This window comes from Diceros bicornis, chromosome 18 (assembly GCF_020826845.1).
Source record: "Diceros bicornis minor isolate mBicDic1 chromosome 18, mDicBic1.mat.cur, whole genome shotgun sequence".
NCBI classification, from domain to species: Eukaryota; Metazoa; Chordata; class Mammalia; order Perissodactyla; family Rhinocerotidae; genus Diceros; species Diceros bicornis.
In genome coordinates this window covers 25,490,527-25,517,943 of record NC_080757.1, presented here as the reverse complement: position 1 = coordinate 25,517,943, position 27,417 = coordinate 25,490,527, and the positions used below count along the sequence as shown (strand labels likewise).

At 39.2% G+C, this 27,417-nt stretch overlaps 1 protein-coding gene across 11 annotated transcripts in view; it reads right to left on the bottom strand.

The window, feature by feature from the left end:
- The window catches only part of ACACA (acetyl-CoA carboxylase alpha), a 277,171-nt gene that overhangs the window by 49,039 nt on the left and 200,715 nt on the right, over nt 1–27,417 (bottom strand). For all 11 annotated transcript variants that reach the window (XM_058560445.1, XM_058560443.1, XM_058560444.1 and 8 more), the window contains 4 exons: nt 21,449–21,718; nt 16,394–16,491; nt 11,813–11,933; nt 11,137–11,247 (listed from right to left, as the gene is read on the bottom strand). In XM_058560445.1, the coding sequence (XP_058416428.1) occupies nt 11,137–11,247; nt 11,813–11,933; nt 16,394–16,491; nt 21,449–21,718 (600 nt within the window). The remainder of the gene's footprint in view (nt 1–11,136; nt 11,248–11,812; nt 11,934–16,393; nt 16,492–21,448; nt 21,719–27,417) is intronic.

The window sequence follows — 27,417 nt, the reverse complement described above, 5'->3', positions numbered from 1 at the left end:
ATCCTCACCAATACTCAGTACTATTAGTTAAAAAAAAATTTTTATTTTAGTGGTATCTGTGGTTTTAATTTGCATTTCTCTAGTGACTAATGATAAGCATCTTTTCATGTGCTTATTTACCATCCTTATACCTTCTTTAGCGAAATGTCTGTTCAAATTTCTTACTCATTTTTGAAATTACTGGGTTTTTTCTTATTATTGAATTGTGATCATTCTTTTTTTTTTTTTTGAGGAAGATTGGCCCTGCGCTAACATCTGTTGCCAATCTTCCTCTTTGTTTTTTCTCTCCCAAGCCCCAGTAAATAGTTGTATATCCTAGTTGTAGGTCCTTCTAGTTCTACGTGGGACGCCGCCTCAACATGGCTTGATGAGTGATGAGCAGGTCCATGCCCAGGATTCGAACTGGCAAACCCCGGGCTGCTGAAGCAGAATGCATGAACTTAACTGCTACGCCACCGGGCTGGCCCGTGAGAATTCCTTATATATTCTGAATACCAATCTTTTATCAGATAGGTTTTCTAAAGATGGAAAATTTTTAAAAATCTCTGTTTTTCAGTCACCTCTCAGTGGTTTTTCTGACTAGGATACGAGATGTGAGGTTGGTATTGAAAGGCAGATGGCTGTGTGACAGCCTGTGCCCCCCAGTGGCTAGGCATAGAGTTTGGTGCTTGCTGGCGCCCGGCTTCTTGTGGAGTAGCACTGAATGTTCATCTCTGCAGCCTTTCTGTTTGTGTTTTCTCGTTCACATCTGGTGGGCACCAATTTTATTTTTTTCCCTTAGAACACATGAAAAGCCTCTTACTGTCTTTTCGCCTAAATTTTAAGCTCCATGAAAGCAGGAATCACCTTTGTATGCTCACAGCATAAGCACAAAACTTTACACATAACAGGCATGCAATAAATGCACATGAACTGCCATATTCTTAGTGCTCTATAAAAACTCAGCCTTGATTTATATTTTCAGCAAGTTGAACTACTATAAGCAAAAGAAATCTTTCGTATTAGTGTTACAATGTGTAGCGGCTTTCTTAAGCAACATGAGTGTTTCAATTTTCCTACCCTTTTAGTTTTCCCCAGTGCAGACACTGGGTTTTTCTTTCAAAATTTGTTACCTGGGCTAGAATTAAGCTAGTAACTCTATATAATATGAAGTCATATTATATTAGGGTAGCTCTACTGAGCTGCATAAACCTGCTTTATCTGTTGAGAAAAGGCATATTTTATCAATGGGTCAGACAGAAATGAAGATACATTACTCAAAACTTGATTATATATTTCAATGGTCTTGATTTCTCATATTTGCATCCTATGCTGTTGGTTAAATTTGGATGGGTTCTTGTCCTTAATAACACTGATTTCTCAATTTCTCTTCTGTGCATATTATTTTAAAGGGCTTTAATTCCAGACACTGAGACATTATTAAAATTAGGAACCAGTCAAGAATCAACCAGAAAAACTTGAAACCTGGGCATGGAAATCTGTAGTTCAATCTAAACAGTTCTTAAAGCTTCTCCTTTCATAATTCAACACTCCTGACTGTGTACATTAGCTGATTAGACTGGGTGAGGATGGCCACTCTGAATGAGAGGGGGCATAGCTAGATTTGGATCCATGCACAAGGGACATTTCCTAGAATGATGAACAGCCAGGAGTCAGGTTTCTAAACAGTCTCGTTAACTGCGTCTTTATCATATTCACACAGCAGTCTATGCACAGCCAGGGCCCAGGTCTGTCTTCCTCCCAGAAAAGAGTGGAGTCCTTGCATTTCTAATCTACCAATGTGTGCAGTTCTTGCACTTTTAATTTATGAGTGTTTAGGGGGGACCTCTCTGACTTGGGAACATATTGGCTCGGTCTAATGCTTGGAGATTATTAAACTCGGAGCTATGCTCCACTATCAAGTCTACAGATCTTTTATTTAGAAGATATGGTGCTCTAAATGCACAAAGAGCTCCCTGTCACCTTCACATTAAAGCCCCTAGTGCCTGGTAAATGGAATTATATAGCTGTCATCTCCTTTCCCCAAAGTTTTAAGAGTACAATGGGCTCATTTTTTCACACTCCATCCCAGCTTCAGAACTAAGAGACCTACTTTGTATTGATTTAAGGTCTCAGAAATAAATAAACCTGCTTCACCGCTGTGATTCACAACAAATTCATGATACACTATTGCATGATATATTTCAAGCTCTTGCTCTGGCTCTCTTTTTCCTCTGCTGAGTGATGGGGGAGGTGGGAGGTAGTGGGGAGCTGCAAAGCTGACAGCCTGATGGTTATTGGAGATGGCTGCTGACTGCAAATCCAAGAACAGACACTGTTGGAGGAGTATGGGATTTTTTTTTTTTTTTTTTTACTGGGGGACAGGGGTGAGAAGCTAATTTACTTGAGTTTCAGGCTGGGGTTGGGGGAGAAGAAAGGCAAAGGGGAGAAGTCAAGGGTAAATGGAATATAAAGCTTCAAGTGAACACTAATTTGCAAAGACAGAGCTATGAACATTTGTAGAAAGAGAGAATGGTGAAGAAAATCCAGCATAAGAAGGTGTAACACAGGACTGACTGGAAAATGAAGCTGAACTGCTCTGCCTAAGGGACCATGCTCACAGTCCTATGAGGGCACTGAGCTCGAGTTCAGGGACAATGTTTTATTAGAATAAGAAAGTGCAGAGACCTTACATGCCACAGAATGTGTGAAGTAGAGGTAATTCTTCATCCCAATACTCTGGAAGCATCACAATTCTGGAGGTTGAAATGGACACTCTGGAGATATAGTAGAGATGTAATGGAGGTCCGCACGTATGAAGTGAGCCAGACTGCTCACTGAGGTGAGAGGGTGATAATTCTAGCATTTTAGATTTGGTTTGTGTGCCCTTAGAGCTTTATGTACTCAGTCTACATTCACTTTTACTGATTCCTGAAAAAATTACTACTAAACTTTGGACCCAAAGAGTTTTAACTAGTATCTAAATATACAGCACCCAAAAAGACCTATCCTCCAACCATGTATCAGGATCCTGACTTTCAATAAGGCAGGTGATGGGAAAGCAGGAGATAATCAGGCTCTAAAAAAGCCTTGCGTGACACTGTGCAGCAGACCTCCAAGGTTCCACAGAGTACTTCAAAGTGGTGGTAAGTTTTAGCTGTTTCTCTTGTAATTACTACTTATTTCATATTTTTAGCTAGCAAGAATGTTATTTATGAATTCAGTTTCTTTTCTGTCTTTGAATAGCATTTTCATCTTCACTACATTTGTTCTTGAGACAAGCGTAGACTCTGAAAGCAAAAGTACACGGGAAAGTTTCTGGTTCTATTCAATTCTACATACGTTAGACTGTAAAACTGGGAGTTGCTTTGTTAATTTTGGACACTACTTTTTAAGACGCATTAGTCTGCCCGTACAGAGAAACAGACTTTAGCCAAATATAAGGATGAACTTTATATAGATGAGAGGGATTGGCTCAAAAAGTACTGCGCCCTCCTTCAGTTGAGTTTTTCAAGCATATTATGAATGAATATTTGGCCATACTGTCACAGAGGAAATTCAAACAATGTTGGGTGGTTGGACTTTTGAGGATCCTTCCACTCCCAACAATTATAATTCTATGGCCACGTGTTGTGGTTATCAACACCACCACCAGCACCAGCACCAGCACCACCACCACATGGCATTTATTTTTTCTGTAATATGAATAAGAAACAACATAAAAAATTTTTAAGTCATTATGCCTTACAACTCCCATTCCTAATCTTGCTAATGTGTAATAATTTTACATATCACTAATATGTAATCTCACTAATACATAATACATACATGTTATCTATACATAATACATAATTTATACATGTTATTTATACATAATACATAAAAATTATTTAGTACTTTTTTTAGATCCCCTCCCCCTCAATCTATCCTCTCCCTGCCCCAGCCTAACATGGTTCCCTGACTACAAATCAATATACATCTTCATAGCATAACAGAACACTAGAAATTAAAGAGAATTTATGATTAAGAGATCCTCTGGTCTTCACCTTAAGGTAGGAAATGTATTTTACAAAAAGGAAATTGAGGCCCAAATAGATTAAAGCCTAAAGTTGCTTTACCTAGTAAATGGCAGGGAGGAAAACAATCAAAAGCTTTTGTTTGCTTTTTTTTTTTTTCAATCTAAAGGTTTTGTAACTTCAAAAAGTTTGAGCACATTTAAAACAAGTTGTTAAACATGATAATTCCTGAGCCCCAAGCAGGGTCTCCGAGCTTTCACTTTATCTAGAAGTTCTTGACTGGAACTTGTTGTAAGTTCTCCTAAGTTACCATACCCAAACGGGGCTCTTGTAGAGAGTCAGAGGCAACTTCTGTAATGGAGCTCTGAATGACAATTTCACTCTGCAAGATCTTCAAACCAGAGGGCGCTCAGGATTGGGCTGCTGGCAGCTTACCACGACTAATGGAGTCAAACATACCTGGTACAGTTTCTATTAAACTTGAGGAACATCAAATGAAAAACAGACATAAAAACCCAAAAAATGGGGCCAGCTTTGCCCATATTTTGTGGGTGTATGTGAGGAAGGGCTTGAAAACTAAGAAGATATGCCCATTGCAATCCTTTCTGAGAACTCATTCATAACGTTAAAGTGAGGCTTACTGAGAAAGGATGCTCAAATTCCCCCCTTAGAACGGAGAGTGATCCCATCTGGAGCTATGGGAGTATAAGGACTGTCTATTGCGAAAATAGGTAGTTAGGGACTTTTAAAAATGCAAATTGCTGGACTGATCCTTAGAGTGATTATGGGCTATTGTATCAACAAGTCCTTGGGGACTCTTGTAGACAGATGACTGACACATATACTACCCTATCAGGATGGAACATGGTGCCTCTCAGGTTAATGGCTTTCCAAAGTGTGGTGATTGTCTTTAGATAACATCTACTAGGAAAGTCAATACATGAATGTACTCCCACAGTGAGGACTGACATCTAACATTTTCTTAAAGGAATTTTTGCCTTCAAAGTATCAGAAAGTATAGAGAATGTTGTGTTTGTATTTCCTTTCCAGAGCCTGGATATGAGTTGCAATGAGAAAGGACCCTAAATGCATGTTAGGGAAGAGGACAACAGTGCCAGTGATTTACCTATACTAACTCATTTAGTCCTCATAAGACCCTGGTAGACAGGTATTATTATTATTTTCATTTTACAGTTAATAAAACTGTGACCCAGAAAGGGTAAATAAATTGCCCAAGATCACACAACTAGTAGGTGGTAGAGACAGGAATTAAACCTGGGCAGTTGGGCTCTAAAGTCCCTGCTCTGACCTATTCCACCTCTAATTTATGTGAAAGTTACAATGCTGCCTCACAGTAAGAGCTAAATAATCTCTCCTTCCCTTCTTGAGCCTACATGACTCACATCGTGTGTCAGAGCCATGGGTGAGTATGGAGAATGTACAGTGCAGGCCCCTGGTACCACAGGCTCAGGGGAGGAACTGTGATATTGTACCCAAAAGAGTCAGCAACAACTTCACATTTCATATTAAATATACACATATATAAAAATATGTATTTGGAAACTGAGATCCAGAGAGAGACATACCAAGTCTCAAAAGCAAGATTAGCAGAATTAGCCCCCAGAGGCCCAACATTTAACCCTAGCCACACCTAAATACAGCCACACCTATATTTCTTTTTTCCTGGCAGATTCAGTGGAAATAGGGGCCTGATCTTACTAAGGGGGATGAGATTATGGGATTTTTTTTTTCCTAAAAGAGAAGCAGAAGTTTTAAAACATGCATCACACGGAAGTCACATATCACCTCCTGAGTGAATCTGTAACCCATCTATCAATCAATTGGCATATGCCTTACCTCCATAGATAGTCACTCTCTGGAGCAGATGCCACAAACTATAAATTGTGATTTCTCTGTGTACAGAGAGAGCTCTCACCAAGTTTGGGGCAATGGACCCAAGAACCAGCAGGCTCTAGTCTACATCAGTGTTCCCTTAAAACACTAGGTCCTCCTTCCAGCCTAGCCACCACCTGACATTATGTTAAATATTAAAAAGGAGGAATGGTGGGGAAGGGGAAGTAAATCTGAAACTTACTGCAAATGTCCGGTGGCACCTTGACTTAAGAGTTTATGACTATAAACTGTCTTGGCCCCTTAAGGGTCTATCTTACTGGTTACCCAAGCACACAGATTACTGCCTTTGCCAGGCCGGCATGACTCCCTTCAAGAAGGGTAGTTTGTCACATCGATCAGGTCTGCCCTTTCCACTCAGCAAGGCATTTTGAGGAATCTGCCACCCACAACCTACAGTTCATGGAGCCAGGAACCTATGATCTACTACCCTGAGTGACATGAAATAACAGGCCCTTAGAAGCTTCTCTTAGTTTATGTCATCATTCTCATGGCATTTGGACAAAAAGGAAAATGACCAGCCTACCTTCTCTTCTCAGGTCTTGTGGACACAAAGCACAGGGGATTGAGCCCATATTAAATGAAACTTAGTGACATGCAAGTTCATGTTTTGAGGCTGACCCAGTCTCTGTCAATGGAACTAATAAGTCACTTTACCTCTTTTAGTCTTCCCATCTGTAAAATGGCCTTGACACCACTAGCCTACCCCAGAAAGTAGCAAGGAGCCAGACAGATGTTCCTGATTTTAAGTTTCAAACAAAATCATCCAGACTGCCTCTAATCAATTGCCTTTAGTTCAAATGTCAAATCTGCTTCTGCAACACTCAAGAAAAGCCAGATACTATATCTCTCCTCAATTTGGTAATATTTTGAATATTTTACAAATAACTGCAGGCAACAAAGAGCAAGACAGACAAGGAAAGAGAATACACAGATACCGAGATCACAGGAGAAAGGGACAAAAATACAAATGTGGGAAGCATTTTCTGACTTTGGAACCAAACACACAGTGGCAAATGATGTGGCCATGAATAAAACGTGCAAGTGTACAGTAAAACCACTGAAAGTAAAAAACAGGAAACCACTGGAATATTTATATTTTATATGCAGGTTACTACCGTTGGCTACAGAAGGAAATTCTTTAAAAGTAAGAGTCTTTGGAAGCAAAAGGTAGGAAGGTCTAAACTAATTAAAAACAGGTCGGCTAACAACAGGCAATATCACGTGTGCGCTGAGATGGAGTATAGCCATAAAAGCTTGATGCATACATGCAATGTATTAAGTTGGGAATGTGTCTCTCTCCAGCTTCATATCTATTAAAGGAACAGACAATTTACATGTTGCTGCATTATGGGAGTATGATATGTGGAGTGTCAACTCTTTTTCTTCAAATTGAACCACGTTAAGTCAAATCAGAGATGGGGTTTGGGGGCTGGGGAGGGAAGGAGAAAAGCAGGGAGAAAGAAAGTTTTTAAAAAATCTCTGCCTCAGCAAAAGTTTTCATTAAAATTTTAGACAAATGATCCCTGTGTCCTTCTCCCTTGCTGCCTGGGGCTCCATGCTATTTCTATGCAAATAACAACCTCGTGGTTTATATCTTATTATTTCCACCGGAGCTGCAGCGACATGACCTGAGACATGTAAGAGGTGGGGGGGTTGGGGGGGGAGGGAGGGAGGGAGTTGGAGAGGAGAGAGAGAGCGAGAGACACGGAGAGGGAGAAAGGAAGAGAGAGATGGAGTGGGTGTTCACTCAAGTGTGAAAAAATATTGTCAGGAGTGAGCGTCAAGAACAAAAAAAAATTGCAGGGATAACGTGTTTATTTCAGCCCCCCCCACCCCCACCCCACCCCCCCTTGCAAACCGGCACCTTTTAAAATTCATTGGGCATCAGGCGATCATGCACAATCCATCTGCTTTCACTTTATCATTTGCATTTCATGCCTCCTGGCTTTTGATGTGCTGATACTTTGATGCAGTCAGGAGACGCGCATTATCATTATTTCAATTTTCAAAGGGGTCAACGGGATCGGCACTTGCACACACAGATTTTTTTTTTCCCTACAACCTCTGCACACCCCTTCCCTTCTTATTCTTCACCCCAATGTTTAACATAAAGAATGAAGACTCAAAAAGGTGGGGGTCAAATGTTTACAGTCTAAAAGCTTGCATATACTGCCTACATTTCCACTTTACACAGGTACATATATACTGCGAGCAAAATGGTCAAGGCTTAAGGAGGCTCTACAGTGCTTCAGACACACACAAAGACTTTCTCACACATGGATACTCAGGGAGGCACACAGGCAGAGAAAGAGAGGGATCCAGGAGACACAGACACAAAGAGACAGCGAGACCAGCACTCACACAGGAAGAGACATGCACTCAAAGTGACCTGTGCACACCCAGAGTATGCGAGACAGAGATTCCTACAGAAAGAAAGGCAAACAGAGATGTAGAAAGACACCAGTACACACAAAGACAGAACATAGAACATGCACAAGGAGCGAGTCAGAGGAAGCAACCCAAGCATGGAGCTCCCTGTATAGTTTCCTTTTTCATAGGCAAAGGGGCATAGAGGATTCTTAATGAGTTTGCATGAAATCAGGTATCTTCCAGCAACACGACTATACTTAAGAGGCACTGACATGAAGATAGTGAAGCAGGCAGAGCAGGATTAGGTAACCTCTGTAACTGATCACTCCCTTCAGCTACAAATGATCATGTCCTTCTGGAAATGAGCATTGTTTGTAAGTTACAGCCGCAGATTTACTTGCCTTTTCCCTGCAACTAGACTTCTCTTTTAACAAGCAGCCCTGTAGGCTAGGAAGAAGGTGAACACAATGCATTTGATCAGAACAATTCAACCAGATTTTAAGAAAAAAATCTCCAATGCTTTCTTTATGGTGCAAATGAAATTCAACTACTAAGTTTTTAGGCAAAAACAAAAAAAACCTCCAGCACTAGCAGCAGCAGCAACAACAACAAAACCTTTGCTTTTTGCAATATTCTTTGTGTATAACATAGTATCAGGGAGAAAATAAGAAACTCAATGTAACAAGATACGTTTCAGAAATTAGCTCTTTGTCCAGGTGTTGGAACATTATGGAAATACAGGTGTCTTCTTTAAATTCTATCCTCACAGATAATGGTACCTACAATTCTCTTCAATGTTCATCAATATCTCATCCTAAGAAAGTATCCAAAGGAGCAACTTAAAAAAAATTTAAGGGCCGGCCCCGTGGCTTAGCATTTAGGTGCATGCGCTCCGCTGCTGGTGGCCAGGGTTCACATCCCGGGCGCGCATGGACGCACCGCTTCTCCGGCCATGCTGAGGCCGCATCCCACATACAGCAACTAGAAGGATGTGCAACTATGACATACAACTATCTACTGGGGCTTTGGGGCGGGGGGGGAAAGGAGGAGGATTGGCAATAGCTGTTAGCTCAGAGCCGGTCTTCCTCAGCAAAAAGAGGAGGATTAGCATGGATGTTAGCTCAGGGCTGATCTTCCTCACAAAAAAAAAAAAAAATTAAGACTCTCAGCAGTTTCTCCCACTGCAATAATTCCTTTAGTAGTGGCGGTTCACAATCTTTATTTCTAGGCTACTCTCCAAAAAGGGAGCAGAATATCCAAGTTTGCCATTGTTAGCACTGCTTTGCCTTTCCTTGGAGAGAAAGGCAAGCCCAGAGAAGAATACAGAGTTCACATGAATTCAGAGAGCAAGCTAATCACAGCAAACGATTCTCCTCATTTCTCACATCCCCAAAAGCTAATTGGAGCAATGGAAGTATCAACTTTTTCTAAATGGGAATGATAGAATAGGACACTAAATTCCTATCCTTCCACCTGAAAGTCAAGGCTTGATATAAAGTTTGTGCAAGTCTAGTAAACACAGTATCCAATACAATTTAGTATGTGTATAACTCCACAAGCTCAATCAGCAAACCACATAAGAGAGAGGAAAAGGGAAATGGAATTGTAAAGAGGGCCAACACTTTGAGCCAAGTACTAGGTACTTTTACTTATGTTTTCTCATTTGATCTCCACACTATCATTTAAAGGCGTAAAGAAAACTGAGGAGCTGAGAGGTTATATGAGTTATACAAGGTCAGCCAGCCAGCCCCAAACTATTACATATTTCTGGCTCTGGAGAGAAAATAATTTCCCTATGCCTGCAAAGAAGTCAGAACTACACTGTTCTTTGTATATTCATGTATTCTTAGGAGTTTTCACTCTTTTTTTAAATTTTATTTTATTTACTTATTTATTTTTTGTAAGGAAGATCAGCCCTGAGCTAACATCCATGCCAATCCTCCTCTTTTTGCTGAGGAAGACTGGCCCTGGGCTAACATCTGTGCCCATCTTCCTCCACTTTATATGGGACAGTGCCACAGCATGGCCTGACAAGGGGTGCGTCGGTCCGCGCCCGGGTCCGAACCTGTGCTGCCAGCAGCAGAGCGCGGGCACTTAACCGCTACCCCACGAGGCCGGCCCCAGGAGTTTTCACTCTTAAAAGCAGTGACCTCACTATCCCTTTTTTTTTCCTTTGGAAAAGTCCCTATGAGCTTAGACTGAAATGGCGCAAGCATTTCTTTTGAAGGGAAGATAACTCTCTATATCATACACTTTCCTAGCAATCCATCCATGCATCCATCCACCCATCTTCTCATTCAATATTTACCAAGTACTTCCTCTGTGTACAAGGGGCCACCATAAGTGCCCTTTTTCAGAGGTGCATTCACAAATTTTTCAGAATGTTAAAACTTGATATCCTCAACACGTTCAGAGGATGTTTCAGAGACAGCTCCACGTCTGGGAATAGATCTCCTTACATCTCTTACTCATCTCTTACTCCTTACAACTCTTACTCCCTCTCTCTTTATATTTAGGGCAGAACAGAAGCATTCAATTAATTCTCTGTCTTTCTAGAAAGACACTAGAACGTAAATTCTTTGGAGCGGGAGTTTTTTACAGTTTGTTCATTAACATATCCAGAGGGCTTGGCACAGTGCCTGGCATATAGTAGGTACTCAAAATATTTGTTGAATGAAATGGATGAATGAATGAATAGGCAAGCAAGGCAATGGGCAGGGAAGATGGAGGGAGGGGGAAAAGACAGACTGAGGAAGGCATAGATTGAATGGCTTTCCCCCAATCAGGATCTTGAATTAAGAATTCACAATAATCATCAAACAGCTTCATATACTTCTCCTAAACCCTGGAAACTTACCTTGTTGAGGGCTCCAGCTCCTGTCAGAATTAAGTGAGAGTTTTCCACCTGGATGGTTCTTTGTCCCAACCGGACAAGGTAAGCCCCAATCCCAATGGCCCGGCACGTAACCTTAAAAAGAATAAATTCTCCATGTCATATATTTATATCGCCCCCCCCCAAGCTGTAAGAACTAAGACACAGATATATAAAATCCATATTAACAGAATATTGCTTTTTATGAGGACTGTTTGATTAATAACAGTACAAAAAAAATTTCCTGGTCAAAGAAAAGATTTAAGCATTCAACGATTTAAATATTAGACACTTAAAGGATCACACACCCTTTACTTCTCTTATTACTTTTGCCCCTCTCACAGATGTTTGGCATCGATACTAGAGGTATACACAAGGAAATCAGTAAGAGAAGAAATTTAAGCTGTTAAAACTCTGGTAGAATGTTTAGAGAAATAAGAGGTTAAACTAAAGGCTAAAAGGAGGTGCTAGGTTTATCTGGGAAAGTCAATTATTTACATTATCCTATCTTCCCATTATTGTGCACAATTAAAATCAAACTGTAGGTATACAGTTTTTAAGAAATGCTCTCATTTTGGATTGAATAGCATTGATGGGGGCAAAAACAAATCCTAGCCACACAGTCAGCTCTTGAAAAATTTCATATTCTGGCAAGATTTACCAGGCTGATAGTGATGATCTCATCATAGGCCAGTGAGGATTCTCCAGCAATCATTCCAGAACCTCGAAGGTTCTCTACTCCAATTCCCTCTTCCTTTCCAATAATATCGGTTATCTTGTACCTATTGCATACAGACATGCCAAATTACAAAGGTTAAACACAGTAACAATCTGTTAAAAAATAATCACCATTAAAAGCCTGCTAAAAGCATACTGAAAGCTTATATTTAACACCAGGGCTCTATGTTCTTCTTATACTCTTCATTCATATATCTTTCCTTCTTAGCTTGGTGCCTATTTTGTCTGGAAGCAACATGGTATAGCAGAAAGAGCAAAATCTAGAATTAAGTAGACAGGTTTAAATCCCTGCTCAGTGTGACTCTGGGGATAACGCTAACTTCTGGAAAGCAGAGATAATAGTATTTACCTCTAAGGGTTGACTTGAGACTTACATTAAAGCAACAAGGAGAAGGCTTGACACATACATGGTGCTCAGATTTTAGATGCCCTCTCTTACTTTCTAGAACAAGTTTGTTAAAAGTAGGGTCAATGTATATCTCTCTATAATAAACAATAGCCATTAAATCAACAATTTTAGATAAATGCTGCATAGGAATAAAAATCCAGAGAGATAGTGAGAATGCTTAGCTCAATTTCTCAAGTCAAAAACCCTCTCTTTTCAAGACAGGGATGGAGGAGAAGGCCAAAAGAGTGCACTCCCATTCCTGTTCTTTCGTGAATATCAAATATATATATGAGGGTTCCTGGCTATAGTCCTCTGCAGGGGCAGGTGGAATGTGTGTAGAAGTGAAATGCTGGCCAAGCTGTCCAGAAAGCATCCTGTGGATCCAGTGGGAGCCACTCATCTGTCTTCTTGGCAGGGGATTAGGAGTGATAGCTGATGATGGGGAATGCAACTAATAAAGAAAGGAAGAACACAAAGTCGGAAGTAGAGATGGGCATATATTATTTATTGTTCCATGTGTACCCAGAAGGCTTGGTACTGGGCACAGTTTTATAAATTTAAATAATAAATAAGTAACCCATAGTCGCTTTTAAACTACTTTTTTTGCCCCCATATTTCTCTGCTCCCTTCTTTACTTCCAGCCCTCCATCAATTCCTTTTCTTTGCCCTTGCTGTTACTCTGTGGCTTTGCATCTCTGCCTCCCAGATTCCCTTGCCTTTCAATTTGTAGCCTCTCCCAATAATTCCCCAATTCTTCCTTTTGCTTTGTATCTAGACTCTAGATTCTAGAGTTATGTTACAGGTAAAGCTAATCTCTCTTAAGGGGTTAATGGGTCACACTAATTTGGGGGGAGGATAACGTGTTCTTTTTATAAGGCACGCATGCCAAGTAGTCACAAATACTCATGGGCCCATCCAGCCCTCCCTGCAAAGCACTTTTCCCTCTTTTTTTTTTTTTTTTTTGTGAGGAGATCAGCCCTGTGCTAACATCTGCCCAATTCTCCTCTATTTTTGCTGAAGAAGACTGGCCGTGGGCTAACATCCGTGCCCATCTTCCTCCACTTTATATGGGACGCCGCCACAGCATGGTTTGCCAAGCAGTGTGTCAGTGCATGCCCGGGATCCGAACCGGTGAACCTCGGGCGGCCGCAGCGGAGCACACGCACTCAACCGCTTGCGCCACCAGGCCGGCCCCAGATCGTTTCCCTCCTAAGGAGTACCTATTGCTTCACAGGTGTTTCTGATTTGTTAAAGTGGCATCTTCTCCCATTGTATTACATGAAAAAGAATAAAAATTTCCCATTTTCTGCTCTATGATCTGAGTCTTCTACCATTAAGACTATCATTCTTTAAAGCAGTACCAAATTTTAATGTTATTTATAATAAAAATCTTGTATAGTGTAATACAATTAACAAAACACATTCATATATATTATTATTTTTTTTGTGTGGTGTGAGGAAGATCAGCCCTGAGCTAACACCCATGCCAATCCTCCTCTTTTTTTGCTGGTCCTGGGCTAACATCTGTGCCTATCTTCCTCCACTTTATATGAGACCTCACCACAGCATGGCCTGACAAGCGGTACCTCGGTCCGCACCCGGGATCCTAACTTGGGCTGCCAGCAGCGGAGTGCACACACTTAACTGCTACGCCACGGGGCCAGCCCCCATATACATTATTTTTGATCTTCACAACAATCCAGTGTGATAGGTAATATCATGTCCCTTATTACAGATAATAAGAATAACAGCCAGGATTTTTGACTGCTTACTATGTGCTCAGTAGTATGCTAAGGGCTTTACATGTATCAGTTTACTTCGTTTTCATCTTACAGAGGAGGAAACTAAAGCTCAGAGGAGAAAAATGACTTGCTTTAACAAAAGCAATATACAAAATCAATAGCTTTCTCAGATACTAGTAATAAAGAGTTAAAAAATATAATGGGGGGAAAAATCCCATTTAGAATAGCAAGCAAAAATGCAAAATATTTAGGAATAAACATTAAAAAATTTGCAGAATCCCCTATACCCACACTGGGCACCAAGGTGCCCTGGGGTGCCACAGTGAACTGCCAGGGGCATTGCAGGGTATTTTAAATTTTTGAGAGAAATACTATGATATCCGTTGGATCCCATGTGAACTACTGGGTTTAGGTAGTTCATGGTTTAACGTCAGACAGCACTACATTCCTTTTGACAATGTCCTATCTTTGCAAAGCTGAGTTTTCACAGTTTTTGTGGGGGGAAAAAACCAAGTTCTGCACAAGAAATCGATGCAGAACAATAAATGAGTGTGGCTATATTGAAGCTGACTGCAAGGTTTGAGATGTCGTTCAGATGCAAATATCCCATTAGTAAGTAACTGTAATTATTAAAAATGAAAAAAAATCAATTTATGTGTATTATATTTTCACATGATTATTAAGTTGTTAGGGCATAAAAACTTATGAAGTTGTTTGGGTCTGACTACTTAATCAACAGAAATACTAGGTATATCTTTTAGCCTAAAGGTGCTGTGAAAAAATTACTGAGACAGTAAGAGTGCTGTGAACCAAGAAAGACTGGGAACTTCTGGCATAACCTACAGGAAGAATACTACAAAACTTTAAAAAACACACTTGAATAAATGGAAAAACACTATGTTTCTTGTTGGGAAGAGTTAATATTAGGAAGATTTCAGATCTTCCTAAATTAATTTATAAACCTAATGCATTTTGAATCAAAATCAACTTGAAATGTGCAAGTATCAAAAAAAATCTTAAAAATCATTATGGAAAATTTGAGGGAATTAAAAAAAATGAGACTATATATAAAAAGACAAAATAGCTAATAAAACTTGGGGAAAAATTAAGAATGTGAGGAAATCTGCCTGAATAGACAGAGTGTGGTGTTAGCCCACGAATAGACAGAAAAAAAACAGAATACAAAGCCTAGTAATTGAGTTAAGATTATTATGAAAGGGAGGAAAGTATGAATTATTCAATAAATGATATTGGAGCAATTAACATTCTGGAAAATACTTGCAGATAGATTATAAAAATGTTCAACTTCACTGGTAACCAAAAATACCCGTTAAAATAACAATTGCTGTTTCTATCCTATTTTATTAATTGACAACAATCAGTGTTGGCAAGGGTGGAGAAAAATTAAAGAGGGGAAACAAGCACTATCACGTACTGCTAGTGGGGGTGCAGATCCTGAGAGGGCAATTAGAAATTATCAAAAAAATCTTAAAAATGGACAAACTTTTTGGGGCCGGCCCAGTGGTGCAAGTGGTTAAGGTGCACGCTCCACTGCGGCAGCCCGGGGTTCGCCGGTTCGGATCCCGGGCGTGCACCGAGGCATCGCTTATCAAGCCATGCTGTGGCGGCGTCCCATGGATGTTAGCCCAGGGCCAGTCTTCCTCAGCAAAAAAAGAGGAGGATTGGTAGATGTTAGCTCAGGGCTGATCTTCCTCACAAAAAAAAAAAAAAAAAAGGACAAACTTTTTGACCAGTAATTTCACTTTTAGAAATTAACCCAAAGGGAATAATTAGAGATATTCCTAAAAGTTTATATAAAAGAACGTTCAGCATATATATAACAGTAAAAAATTGGAGTAGTCTGAATGTTCAAATATAATATATCCATTATGATGAAATACTATGAAGCCATCAAACATGATATTCTCAAATAATATTTTAAGCATATACAAAACTTCCCCCAAAATAGTTTTTAGTGAAAAAACAAATTACAAAAGAGTTTTTCTATTACAATCTTGATTATATAGGAATAAAGGTGTATATATATAGAAAAGACAGCAAGAATATAATATACATTAATAATTGTGATCTCTTGGTAAGATTGTAGCTAATTTTTACTTTTCCTCATAATTGTTTACATGTTCCAACTTGTCTAAAATGAATAAATATTATAACTTAAAAACCTCAATCAATAATAAGGTCTTTCAGCTAATAAGAGGTAGAGCTAAGATACAAACCTAAGACCTCTAGGTTATGTAATAAGCAATCTTTATCGCTCTTCAAGGTCATATTCAGCAAGACAGTGAGAAAAAAAATCATAATATTCTCCTTTCTTTAATCCATGGCCAAATTATTCTGATACATATATACCTACCTGGATTCTCCTTCATCCTCCACATGTTCACAATAGACAGAGTTGAGAGCACTGACTCTCTTATAATCTTGAGGGGTCAGATATAAATATTTGTATCCCTGTGAAATACAAATCATTTCTAACTCATTATTTGCCATCATTACATAACCAGAAGACACAGCAAAGCATGCAGAAGGCAGCTTGTTCCAAAGCTAGCTTTAAATTGCCACATCACTTCTTAGAGTTACGGTCTAATAGAATACTAGCATAGACAATTCTCCTTTGAAAGATGGAAGTGCCTATTTCTAGTCACTGACTGTCCTTGAAACAGATATCTTATAGCTACAACTCCAAGTATATTCCATTCATTTCATTTTCATCAGGGTTAAAGGGTCAGTTTCTGATCTTTAGTGATATCTCTATTAAAGATATCAATACAAAATTAAAGAATATTTAATATTCTTAGTGTGAATTACTATTAGTGTGAATAGTAAATAGCGAATAGTGTAACAGTGTGAATTACTATTCTTCACTTTCTCGAATACATAGTATCATCAAAATATAAATGGGTAAGGGTAATTGAGAGGATCACAAAACTAAGATATTCCATATTAAAATCAGAAGTCTATGCAGTGCTAATGATCAGTGAACACTGAACTCATGCCTTTTGCTTTTTTAAATAAACTTCTAATTCCTATTTACATTAAAAATTATACTAATATTTCATAACTGATTTATTTTTATATATACATATACCCACTCACATATAGAGTTATATGATACGTGTGTTTAACTTAAGTGAATTAGTTGCTCAGCCAAAAAAAAAAGTAAACAGAGGAAAACATTTTAAATACGATGAGAAATAATGTCCACCATTTCACTCAATGAATTTGTCCCACAGCAAGCACAACACGGAACGGACGTGAATCTGCCATTGATTTTTTATGACTTATGACAAGAACACCTTGTAGCACTGAGTGTCATTAGTACGTCAATCAGCACATTATTTACTGAGTGCCTGTTATGTGCAAGGTACTGTCTGATGCACTGGAGAAAAGGAAGGAACAAAACAGACAAAAATTCTTGGCCTTATAGAACTTATCCTCTAGTAAGAGAGACAGAAAATATACAAAATAAATAAGTAAAACATGTAATGTTAATAGTGTTTAAGGAAAAAATAAAATAGAGAAGGGAGACAGGAGAGTTGGGAGAGTTGAACTTTTAGAAAGAATAGCCAGGGAAGGCTTCATTGAAAGTGTCATGTGAGTAAAGATCTGAAGAGCTGAGATAATGAGACATGAGAATATCTCGGGGAAAAGCATTCTAGGCAGAAGGAACCACAAGTGCAAAAGTGCTTAGGCATGAGTGTGCCCACCAGGTTCAAGAAAGAGTAAGCAGGCCAGTAGAGCCAGAGTGTGGAATAAGGCAGGCTGAAACAAGAAATGAGGGCAGAGGAGTACTGGAAGGCCAATCTATGTAGGGTGTTGTTGATAACCATACGGGTTTTGGCCCTTACTTGAGTGAGCTGGGAAACTATTAAAGGGTTTTAATCAGAGGAAAGCTTTGAGCTGTGATCTGATTTATATTTTAACTGGATCATTCCACTTTCTTTTGAGAGTAGACTTTGGGTAGCGGTAAGGTCAAAAGCAGGAAGGTCAATTAGGAAGCTACTGCAATAACGCAGGTAAGAGATGACAGTGACTTGGACTACTGTGTAGCAGTGGAAGTGGTTAGAAGTGGTTGAATTCTGGATATATTTTGAAGGTCGAGATGTAAACATGATTTACTGACACAGAGGATGGGGGGGGAGAGAGAGAGAGAGAGAGAGAGAGAAGTCAAGGATAACTCCAAGGTCTTTTACTTAAATGGAAGAACAGAGGTACCATGTATTGAGATAGAGAAGACTAGGGAAGAACAAATTTATGGAAGAAGATTAGAAGCTACATTTAGGCAGACATGTAAGTAGAGATGTTGAGTCTGGATATATGAATCTGAAGTTTAGGGGGAGGATATAAATTTGGAAGTTTATCAGTTTACAGATGGAATTTAAGACTGGATGAGTTCACCAAGGGAAGGTGAATACAGAAAAGAGGAGAAGTCCAGGGAACAAGTCGTGAAACACTTTTTTTCCTTTTACTCCACCTTCTGTACAGGCTATCCTGCCAAAGCACCAAGTGAGAGGGCACTGGGCCCTGGTGGGGTTGAGACTGGGGAGTCCCAGACTTCTTGGTCCTGACGCAGTCTCTGTGGTCCTCACATCTGCTTCCATTCACTTTTTGTTTGTAATTTTTTAAATTGAAGTAAAATTCACATAACATAAAATGGGCCATTTTAAAGCACACAATTCAGTAGTTTTTAGTATATTCAGATGTGCAACCATCACTACTATCTAATTCCAGGACTTTTCCATGACCCCAAAAAGAAACCCTATACCTCTTAGTGGTCACCAACAATTTCCATACACTTTTAAAATGAATTTTAGTGAAGTATAACTTATGTGCAATAAAATTCATCAGTTTTAACTGTTGTAATTTGACAAGTTCTGACAAATATATATACTCGTGTAATCACTAACACAATCAAAATATAGAATATTTCCATCATCCCTTGAAACACTCTTCCATTTAAAGCTGTAAAAGGCAGCAAAGGAAACTGAGAAAGAGCAGCTGGGAGGGTAAAAAGCAGACTGTGGGCTCCTGGAAGCCAAGAGAAGAAAGTATTTCAAGGATGAAGGAGTGACCAACTGTATCAAATGCTGCTGAAACATCAAATAACTAACATGAAGACTGAGGTTCATGACAGAATTTAACAATATGAAATCAATGGTGACCTTGACAAAAGCAGCTACAGTGGAAGGTGAGGGTGCAAGTTTAACTGAAGTGGGTTCCAGAGGAAATGGGAGAAGAGTATCTGGAGATAACAAGAAGAGACAACTCTTTTAAGAAGTTTTGCTGTAAAAGGATGGAAAAAATAGGGCAGGGGTAGTGACTGGAGGGTTAAGAGTTTGTATCCTAAAGGCATAGATCCAGTAGAGAGAGAAAAAGTAATAATGCAAGAAAGAGTGGGGAGAAGTATTAATCTACATCCTTAAGTAGGCGAGAAGGGAAAGGGTCAAGCATACAAGGGGAGGGATTGGCCTTAGATAGGAGCAGGGAGTACCGTTCATCCAAAGTACAGGAGAGACGGCAGAGAGTAAGGAAACAGATCAGGTGCGTGGGAGCTTGTGGAAGCTCTCTTCTAGTTGCTTCTGTTCTCTCAGTGAAATGGGAAGCAAGGTCATCAGCTAAGAGAGAGGAAGAGGAAAGAGGCTGCTGGAGGTTTGAGAAGAGGTAAAACTGGCATTCAGAAGGTTGGTGAACTTGAATTTAAAGTAAGACCAGTCAACAGCACTGCGTATTTTTCTCCATCAATGCTTAGCTATGTAGGTACAGGTATGGGAGTGGATGGAGAGACTTAGATTTAAATAAGGTTTTTGTATAGGCACAGAGTAAGCAGAATGAAGTGAGAAGCAAAAAAGTTGAGGAAACAGGTAAGGTGGTGATTATAATGATTAACTTTTGATTGATCTTGGGATTTAAGCTGGATAAGAATGAAATGAGGAAGTAAAGAGAGAGCAAAGAGCAGAAGAAAGGTAGTAGGATCAACAATTGTAGGTCCTAGTGGGTTCAAAGGATTGTTGGACTTGGGGTACTAAAGAAAGTGAGTTGGAGGGCCGGCGCCATGGCTTAGTGGTTAAGTGCGCACGCTCCGCTGCTGGCGGCCCGGGTTCGGATCCCGGGTGCACACCGACGCACTGCTTCTCCAGCCATGCTGAGGCCGCGTCCCACATACAGCAACTAGAAGGATGTGCAGCTATGACATACAACTATCTATTGGGGCTTTGGGGGAAAAAATAAATAAATAAATAAAATTAAAAAAAAAAAGTGAGTTGGAAAGATAGGATGGAGAAGTGGCAAAGAAAGGGATGCTGGAAATTGAGATTATGAGGAATGAGAGGCTGAGCTGGGGAGTAGGAAGGACAGGACCATTATAGGAGAGGAAGTCAAGGATTCAAGAGGCTAGATTATGGGATGGATTTTATGTGGATAGAAGCAATCATCAAGAATTATAACAGGACCAATAGTATTGTAGACAGTCATAATGTGCCAGCAACTAAAAGATGCAAAGAATGAGACGGAGTGACCAAAGGGTCAGGGAACACCATAATAAGGAGCAGTAGTGGTGTGGCACAGTCTGTTGACATGAGATTCAAAGATGGGTGTTTTTAGAGAAAAAGGAGGGAAAAGGGTCTGGAAGTAGCAATGAGGCACAAGGAAGACACTATTCCCCCTCCAGGCTCAGTGGTACAAGGGAAAAAGAGAAATTAGTCACTACTTAAGAGGGCTACAGGGCCAGCCCCGTGGCTTAGCGGTTAAGTGCGCGCGCTCCGCTACTGGCGGCCCAGGTTCAGATCCCAGGAGTGGCACCGACACACCACTTGTCCGGCCATGCTGAGGCAGCGTCCCACGTACAGCAACTAGAAGGATGTGCAACTAGGACATACAACTATCTACTGGGGCTTTGGGGAGAAAAAGGGGAAAAAAAGGAGGAGGATTGGCAATAGATGTTAGCTCAGGACCGGTCTTCCTCACCAAAAAAAAAAAAAAAAAAGAGGGCTACAGGGGAAGCAGTGTCTTTAAAGGACAGGCTGGTTTCAAGTAAAACAAGAAGGCTGGAGAACAAGCAAAGAAGCAGCTGAAGATATAAGGGATTTTGCTGATGATTGACCATCAGTCCTGGAAGCCACAGCGGAATAGTTTAAAGATATATATTTTTGGCTTAGCATGTCTCATGCTAAATACATACCTACTATTTCATCTAGTATTCAACCAAAGAAACAGTAATCTATTTCAGAGCTGAACGAAAAACCAAGTAAACATATTGAAGAGAGAATTTGTTTCCAGTGTGGTTGTGGTTCACCATAAGTGCTGACTTTTGAACTTAAACGTCTATCTCTCCCACACCTCTCTACACATGTATACACACACGTGCATAACCATCTAGTATCTTGAAGTATTATCTTTTCTTAGTCTGTACCTTGTAAGGATCCTCAGGATCTACCCAGGCCACGTGAAACATATGACGAATTTCCTCTGCCAGTCCAATTCTTGCTCCACTGTTAGCTGCTACGTAGATGCGTGGGATACCCTCTGCTCTGGCAAGCTCAGAAGCTCTGAGAAACAGCAAATCCTCCTGCGGCCCAAAGGACCCAATGCGGTATGTGATGTCATTGCCAATAACAATGATATCTCGGCCTTCTGGATATTCGGGACTTTTAAGGGTCATTTTCCAAGCTACCATGCCAATCTGCAAAGGCATAAACAAACAAACAAACAAACAAATAAAAACAAACTTCTTACATGCAAAACTGTTTTTCAGGTTCCTTGAAGGTATCCGACTGTACCTAGACACAGCCTTCATGTAAAGATATGCATTGCTAAAGAGCAAAGTTCTCTGTGGGAAACCAGAACAAACATTCTGGCATACTTCTCTAGATTATGTTGAGAACAGCTGGTTTACTACGTATTTCACGATTCTCTTAATTCCTTCTTTGGGCCTGCTCAAAGAAGATAGAAAAACCAAAATCTAAATGCACTCAGGATATGTGTGGAAGAATGCCATGGTACTGGGAATTAACTTCAGAACTCCCTAACTTACTACCTTGTCTACTAAGACACTAGTTCCATCTTTGAGATTCTTTCTAAGAAAGCTTCAACACATGAGAGGAGAGTAGAAAGGGGATCACCTCTTGTGCACTACACAACTTTTGTGATCCTGGGTCCTTTTATTGACCTCTAGCATTTGGTAGGAAAATTGGCAACATTCTTTATTGGCTTGCTTCAAGTATCTTCCATTTCTCCAAGAATTTACTGTAGCTCAACATTGCATCCTCGTGAACATCTCTTGCTGTCTTCTCCCAGCACCAGAAAACCAAAGGATGCAAGGAACTAATCTCTTGTTGCACTATGATATATGTAAGTCTCTGCTCTCTGTTCAGCAGCATCTGACCAGCCACACAAATAAATGATACTGACTTAAACGGCAGGGGTGACATGTCTCTTCCCAAACCTTCACAGCCCTCTCCTCTTTTAATCCCCTTCTATATGAGAACTAGTCAATCCTTCTACTTGTTTATTTGCTAGTTCCATTTCTTTTCTCTTCACTCACACTCCAGTTACAGCTGCAGTTTTTCATGTCTACCTGTCTCTTTCCCTACATCTGGATAAGTAATGTTTTCCATTCTTTTTTTTCTCCCATTTCTTTCTGCCTCCCCCCAACCCGCACCCCTTCAGACCCCCTCCTCTTGCCCCCAAACACAAAGCGTACCAGATGAGCATTTCTGGTCCTGCCTAATGGAGCCCAGCCACATCTGCAGCCTTGGTCCCTCATCCCCAGGCTGCTGCATATCACCTCACTGGGGAACCGGCCATCAAGAAGGGCCATTAACAGATGTAAATAGCAGCATCCCTGGAAAGCCACATGCATCACCCAGACTCAACCGGGCCAGTGATCATAAGCTCTGAGTACACATTCCTCAATCCAATTGCACATCCACTGTAATCAGGCTGGTTGAAGCTTTCCACACAGCTATTTGTGATTCTCAGCATTAAGAAATATATATATAAAACACCCACAGATAAATATAAGCTATTTAATATATCATACTATTGGCCAAATACAAATCAAAATGGATATAATACACAGAAAAAAAATCCAATCACCTTCTGTGATAAGGTATTACTCTATCTGCTCGTTAAAGACAGAGAAAGAAAGGAGAAACAGATCATCCAAAAAATAGCACAGAGAAACTCCAAATATCAGTATAATTTTGGTCATGGTTTTTAAGAAGCTGGTTAATATAATGCCTATGTGGAGAGAAATATTTTACCTGCCTTCTCACATGGCCTTCTAACCCAAAATCTCTTTTGTTTTTCAGGAAGGAAAAGCTATTTCCTCTAAATGCATTTGTAGTTAGGAAGATTGGGTTTTACACAAAATTTTATGATATACTAACCTTAGCCACCTAGGCCAGAAGCAGCTTAGATACAAGCCCTGAAGAATCTACTTCAGCATTTGTGTGCTAATGCAAACACTGTGTCTATGTGGCACTGGGCAGGCAAATAATACTCTTAACTTTTGTTATTACCTGGGGACTCTAACTGTGTCACTTGGGCAGTCAGTTCAGCAATTGTCCAGGTCATTATGCTTGCAATATTGACTTCTAATTAGGTGTCAACACAGCAGCACCAGGAACCCACTACTCTTTATCAATGTCTTTCCAAAGTGTGTTCCTCATCGACCGCCCCCCCCCCCGCCCCCTTAAAAAGTACCATTACAGAATGGAGAGTGCTATCCCAGTCTTAGCATAGCGAGATTCCTTATTGGAAGAGATTAAGTTCTGAGTAAACACAACGGATAAACATCTAAGAAAGCATCTGTTGCTCAATTTACATTCAAATTTAGACTTCATTGCTAATCAAACGATAGGGTATATAATGAACAGGGGCTTTGGAGTCAAAAAAACTTGGATCCACACCCAGGTCCTATCACTTATTAACTGTGTGACAGTGGGAAAATTACTTAACTTTATTGAGCTTCAATGTCCCCACATACAAAATTAAGAAACTAATACCTAGGGGTTTGATAAACAAGATACATCATTAAAAATCATTATATTAACTTCAGAAGCAGAAATCATTATATTAACTTCAACATACAAAGTTTGCCCCCTTTTCTCCTCTCAACCAATCCATCCAAATCTTACCCATTCCAAAAAGCTTCACTCAAATTCCATTTCCTCAGTAAAGCTTCCTCTAGCCTTTAGCGCCCCCTTTCTTTTCTGATCTCCTACTAAGATCTTCAAGTAGAGATTTCATTTGATAATTAATCATGTACTGCCTAGGACCGCTTTTAGCTTGCCAGCTTGAACGCTTATATCATCTCTTCCAGTGCCTAGCAGGATCCCTACACATAATATGAGAGTAATAAATATTTGCTGGTTCCATAGTCATTTCATTTTTCAAATGATACTGGGAAAATAATCAACATCAAGGGTTTAGAACATCGTCCATGACTTATCTCTAGGGATCCTAGAATAACAGTCCTAAATATCATTAAACTATTTTATTTTTTAAAAATAACAAGAATAATAGCTACCATTAATTGAACAACTATTACATGCTGTACTATACTAAATGTTGACAAATACTGATAGTAGTTAAGAGGTTAAGCTGAGGACTTAGGCTGTCTTGGTTCAAATCCCAGCTTTACACTAGCTGATAATCTTGGACAAGTCACTTAACCTCCTATAGCCTCAAATTTTCCAACTATAAAATGGGGATAATAGTAACTTTCGGGAGGGATTATTGTGAGGAACACCACATTAAATTTGTACACAGCCTGGCATATAAAAGTCCTCAAATACTAACTGTTACTATTATTAATTCAAAGGTAGCTGTTATTATTGCCAGGAACAAACTGAGGCACAGAGGAACTAAGTAACTTTTCCTTATAGCTAGTACAAATTGTTTATTTTTTAAAATAAGGTTCACATTAAAAAAAAGGTATTTCCTTTTCTAGAGAAATTATGGAAGTATGTTCAAGACTAATGCCACTGCAGTTAGCTGAATACAATATGGAAAGATGAACATCAATTATAACACAAATATAAATGTCATTGATACCTAAAATGTAATGTATCCTGGATTGGATCCTGGAACAGTAAAAGAACGCTAGTAGATAAACTGGTGAAATATAAAACAAAGTCTGTATTTTACTTAACAGTACTATACTAATGTTAATTTCTTAGTTTTGATAATTACACCACGGTGATATATGATGTTAATATTAGGGGAAGCAGGGTGAAAGGTATATGGGAACTCTCTGTACTATCTTTGTAACTTCTCCGTAAATCTAAAATTACATTAAAATAAAAATTAAAAGTAAATATGATAAAAAAAATTTTTTGGAGGGAAGTAACTTGGCTAGTGAGGTCATCGTTAGTCTTCTGTACAGCCTTATAAAATGATGGCTATGAAGACTGCGAATAGCACTTTAGAATACCCATGATGTAATACTAAATTTGAAGAAGTGGAATAACAAATGTGAATGTATACCATAATAATTGTGAGAGGCAAAATAGTGTGGGGGTTAAGGGACAGACTCAGAAGCCAGATTCTGAAAATCTGAATTTAATAGAATCTGATGCTGAAAGAATAGAAATTCAGTCAGTTTTCTAGCCATATAACCTTAGGTAAGTTACTAACCTCTATAGTCCTCAGTTTCCTCATGAGTAAAATGGGGTAATAATAACCTGCTGGATTAAGTTTGTTGTGAGGATGAAATGCATGTTAAATCTTAGAACAGTACCTGGCACATAGTAAGTGTTCCAACACACCTCTCTATCTAAAAGCAAAAATCTGAATGCAAAGTACTTTCTGTCTGATGATGAGAACTAGGTTGTAAAACCAAAATAGAAATAAAGAAACATAGCAAAATGAGATAATTATTTTAGGATGATGGGGATTGTGAGTTTTTTTCATTTTCCAAATTTTCTTTAATGTGTTTATATTGCATTGATAACTTAAAAATTTTATAAATTAAAAAAGTGACTGAGAAAAGGCTACCAAATACCTCTTCACTGGGTCACAGGTACATGGGAGCTTATATTATTATCTCTAGCATACGTTTGAACATTTCCATAATAAAAAAATTTTTTAAAGGGGAAAAAAATCTCACCAGCCTAATGGATTTCTCATATTTTATAAGAACTGACTCTAGGTTTTAGTCATACTATAACAGATCATATTTATATAAAGTTACAAAGAGAGACATAAACATACGGAAATTAAAAATCAAGACTCACCTCAAAGGGAGAAGACTACCAAGAACTGTCTTAGTTTGTTGGGGCTATCATTTCATTCTTTAAAAAGAAATGCTCTGCACTGAGGTGGTAGAATGTAAACATATATATATATAGGTTTATACAATATTAATGTCTCTACCTGAGAAGTAACTGCTTCAGTGTTTTTCTGGTCTGATGGTTAAATACATATTTATACTTTTAAAGTCAATATTTGTAAAACAGACAAGAACAGTGCCTATCAGCTAAATACATATTTAGGACTGTACCACATGTATTACAAACATGTACTAAAATCGAAAGCTTATATTTATACAGCGCCTTTCATCTTGAAGGGGGCTAAAGAGCTTTACAAACATATGTACATAAGAGGACGTTTGCACTGATAGGCAGGCAAGGTATCAATTCATCCGCTCCCTTAGTTCTCCAGCAGTCCAGGGTGGGAACACATGGTGTCAACAGATGCAGGTCTGTACCAGCTGCAAAGACGTGTAACACAATAATCCGCGTTGCGATGCAGTCACTGAAGGAGGGCTTGCAACTTGAGAATAGCAACTGCTCTCCTCAAGTGTAGACGCACCACAGCCATTTCCAGCTTTGTGTTTTTAAATTATTCTATACCAAACTCAACTAATCACTTGACAAAATTGAACTTGATACTGGAAATGGTTTCTGAATGCAAAATACTTTCTGTCTGATGATGAGAACTAGGTTAAAAAAACTCTTCCTCCTGCCCTTGCTAGATTTAAAGGAAAAAAAAGGGTCACAACATTCAAGAGAAATGGTTCAAAATATTCTATCTAAGAATAGCTTTGTCTCAGAGGATTGGGTCATTACTTCAGAAGACGGTCATATCTTCCCCCCATTTAATTAGGACACCGTAAGTTTCTTAGTCAAATTACTTTATATAGATGGGTCTATCTTTACACACACAATGGCGATTTTATACTGAAAATTCTGCAAACACTATAAAAGCATATACAAGCATGATAATGTGATTAGCAATGTGATATTCACTGATTTCACTTAAGCCCAAGTTGCCTTGTATATTAACTGGAAAATAATAACCAAAGGAAATTTCATCACTGAATCTCCTTGTTTCGGCTTCTCTCTCCCGCCAATGTTCTTACGCAGGTGAAACCTA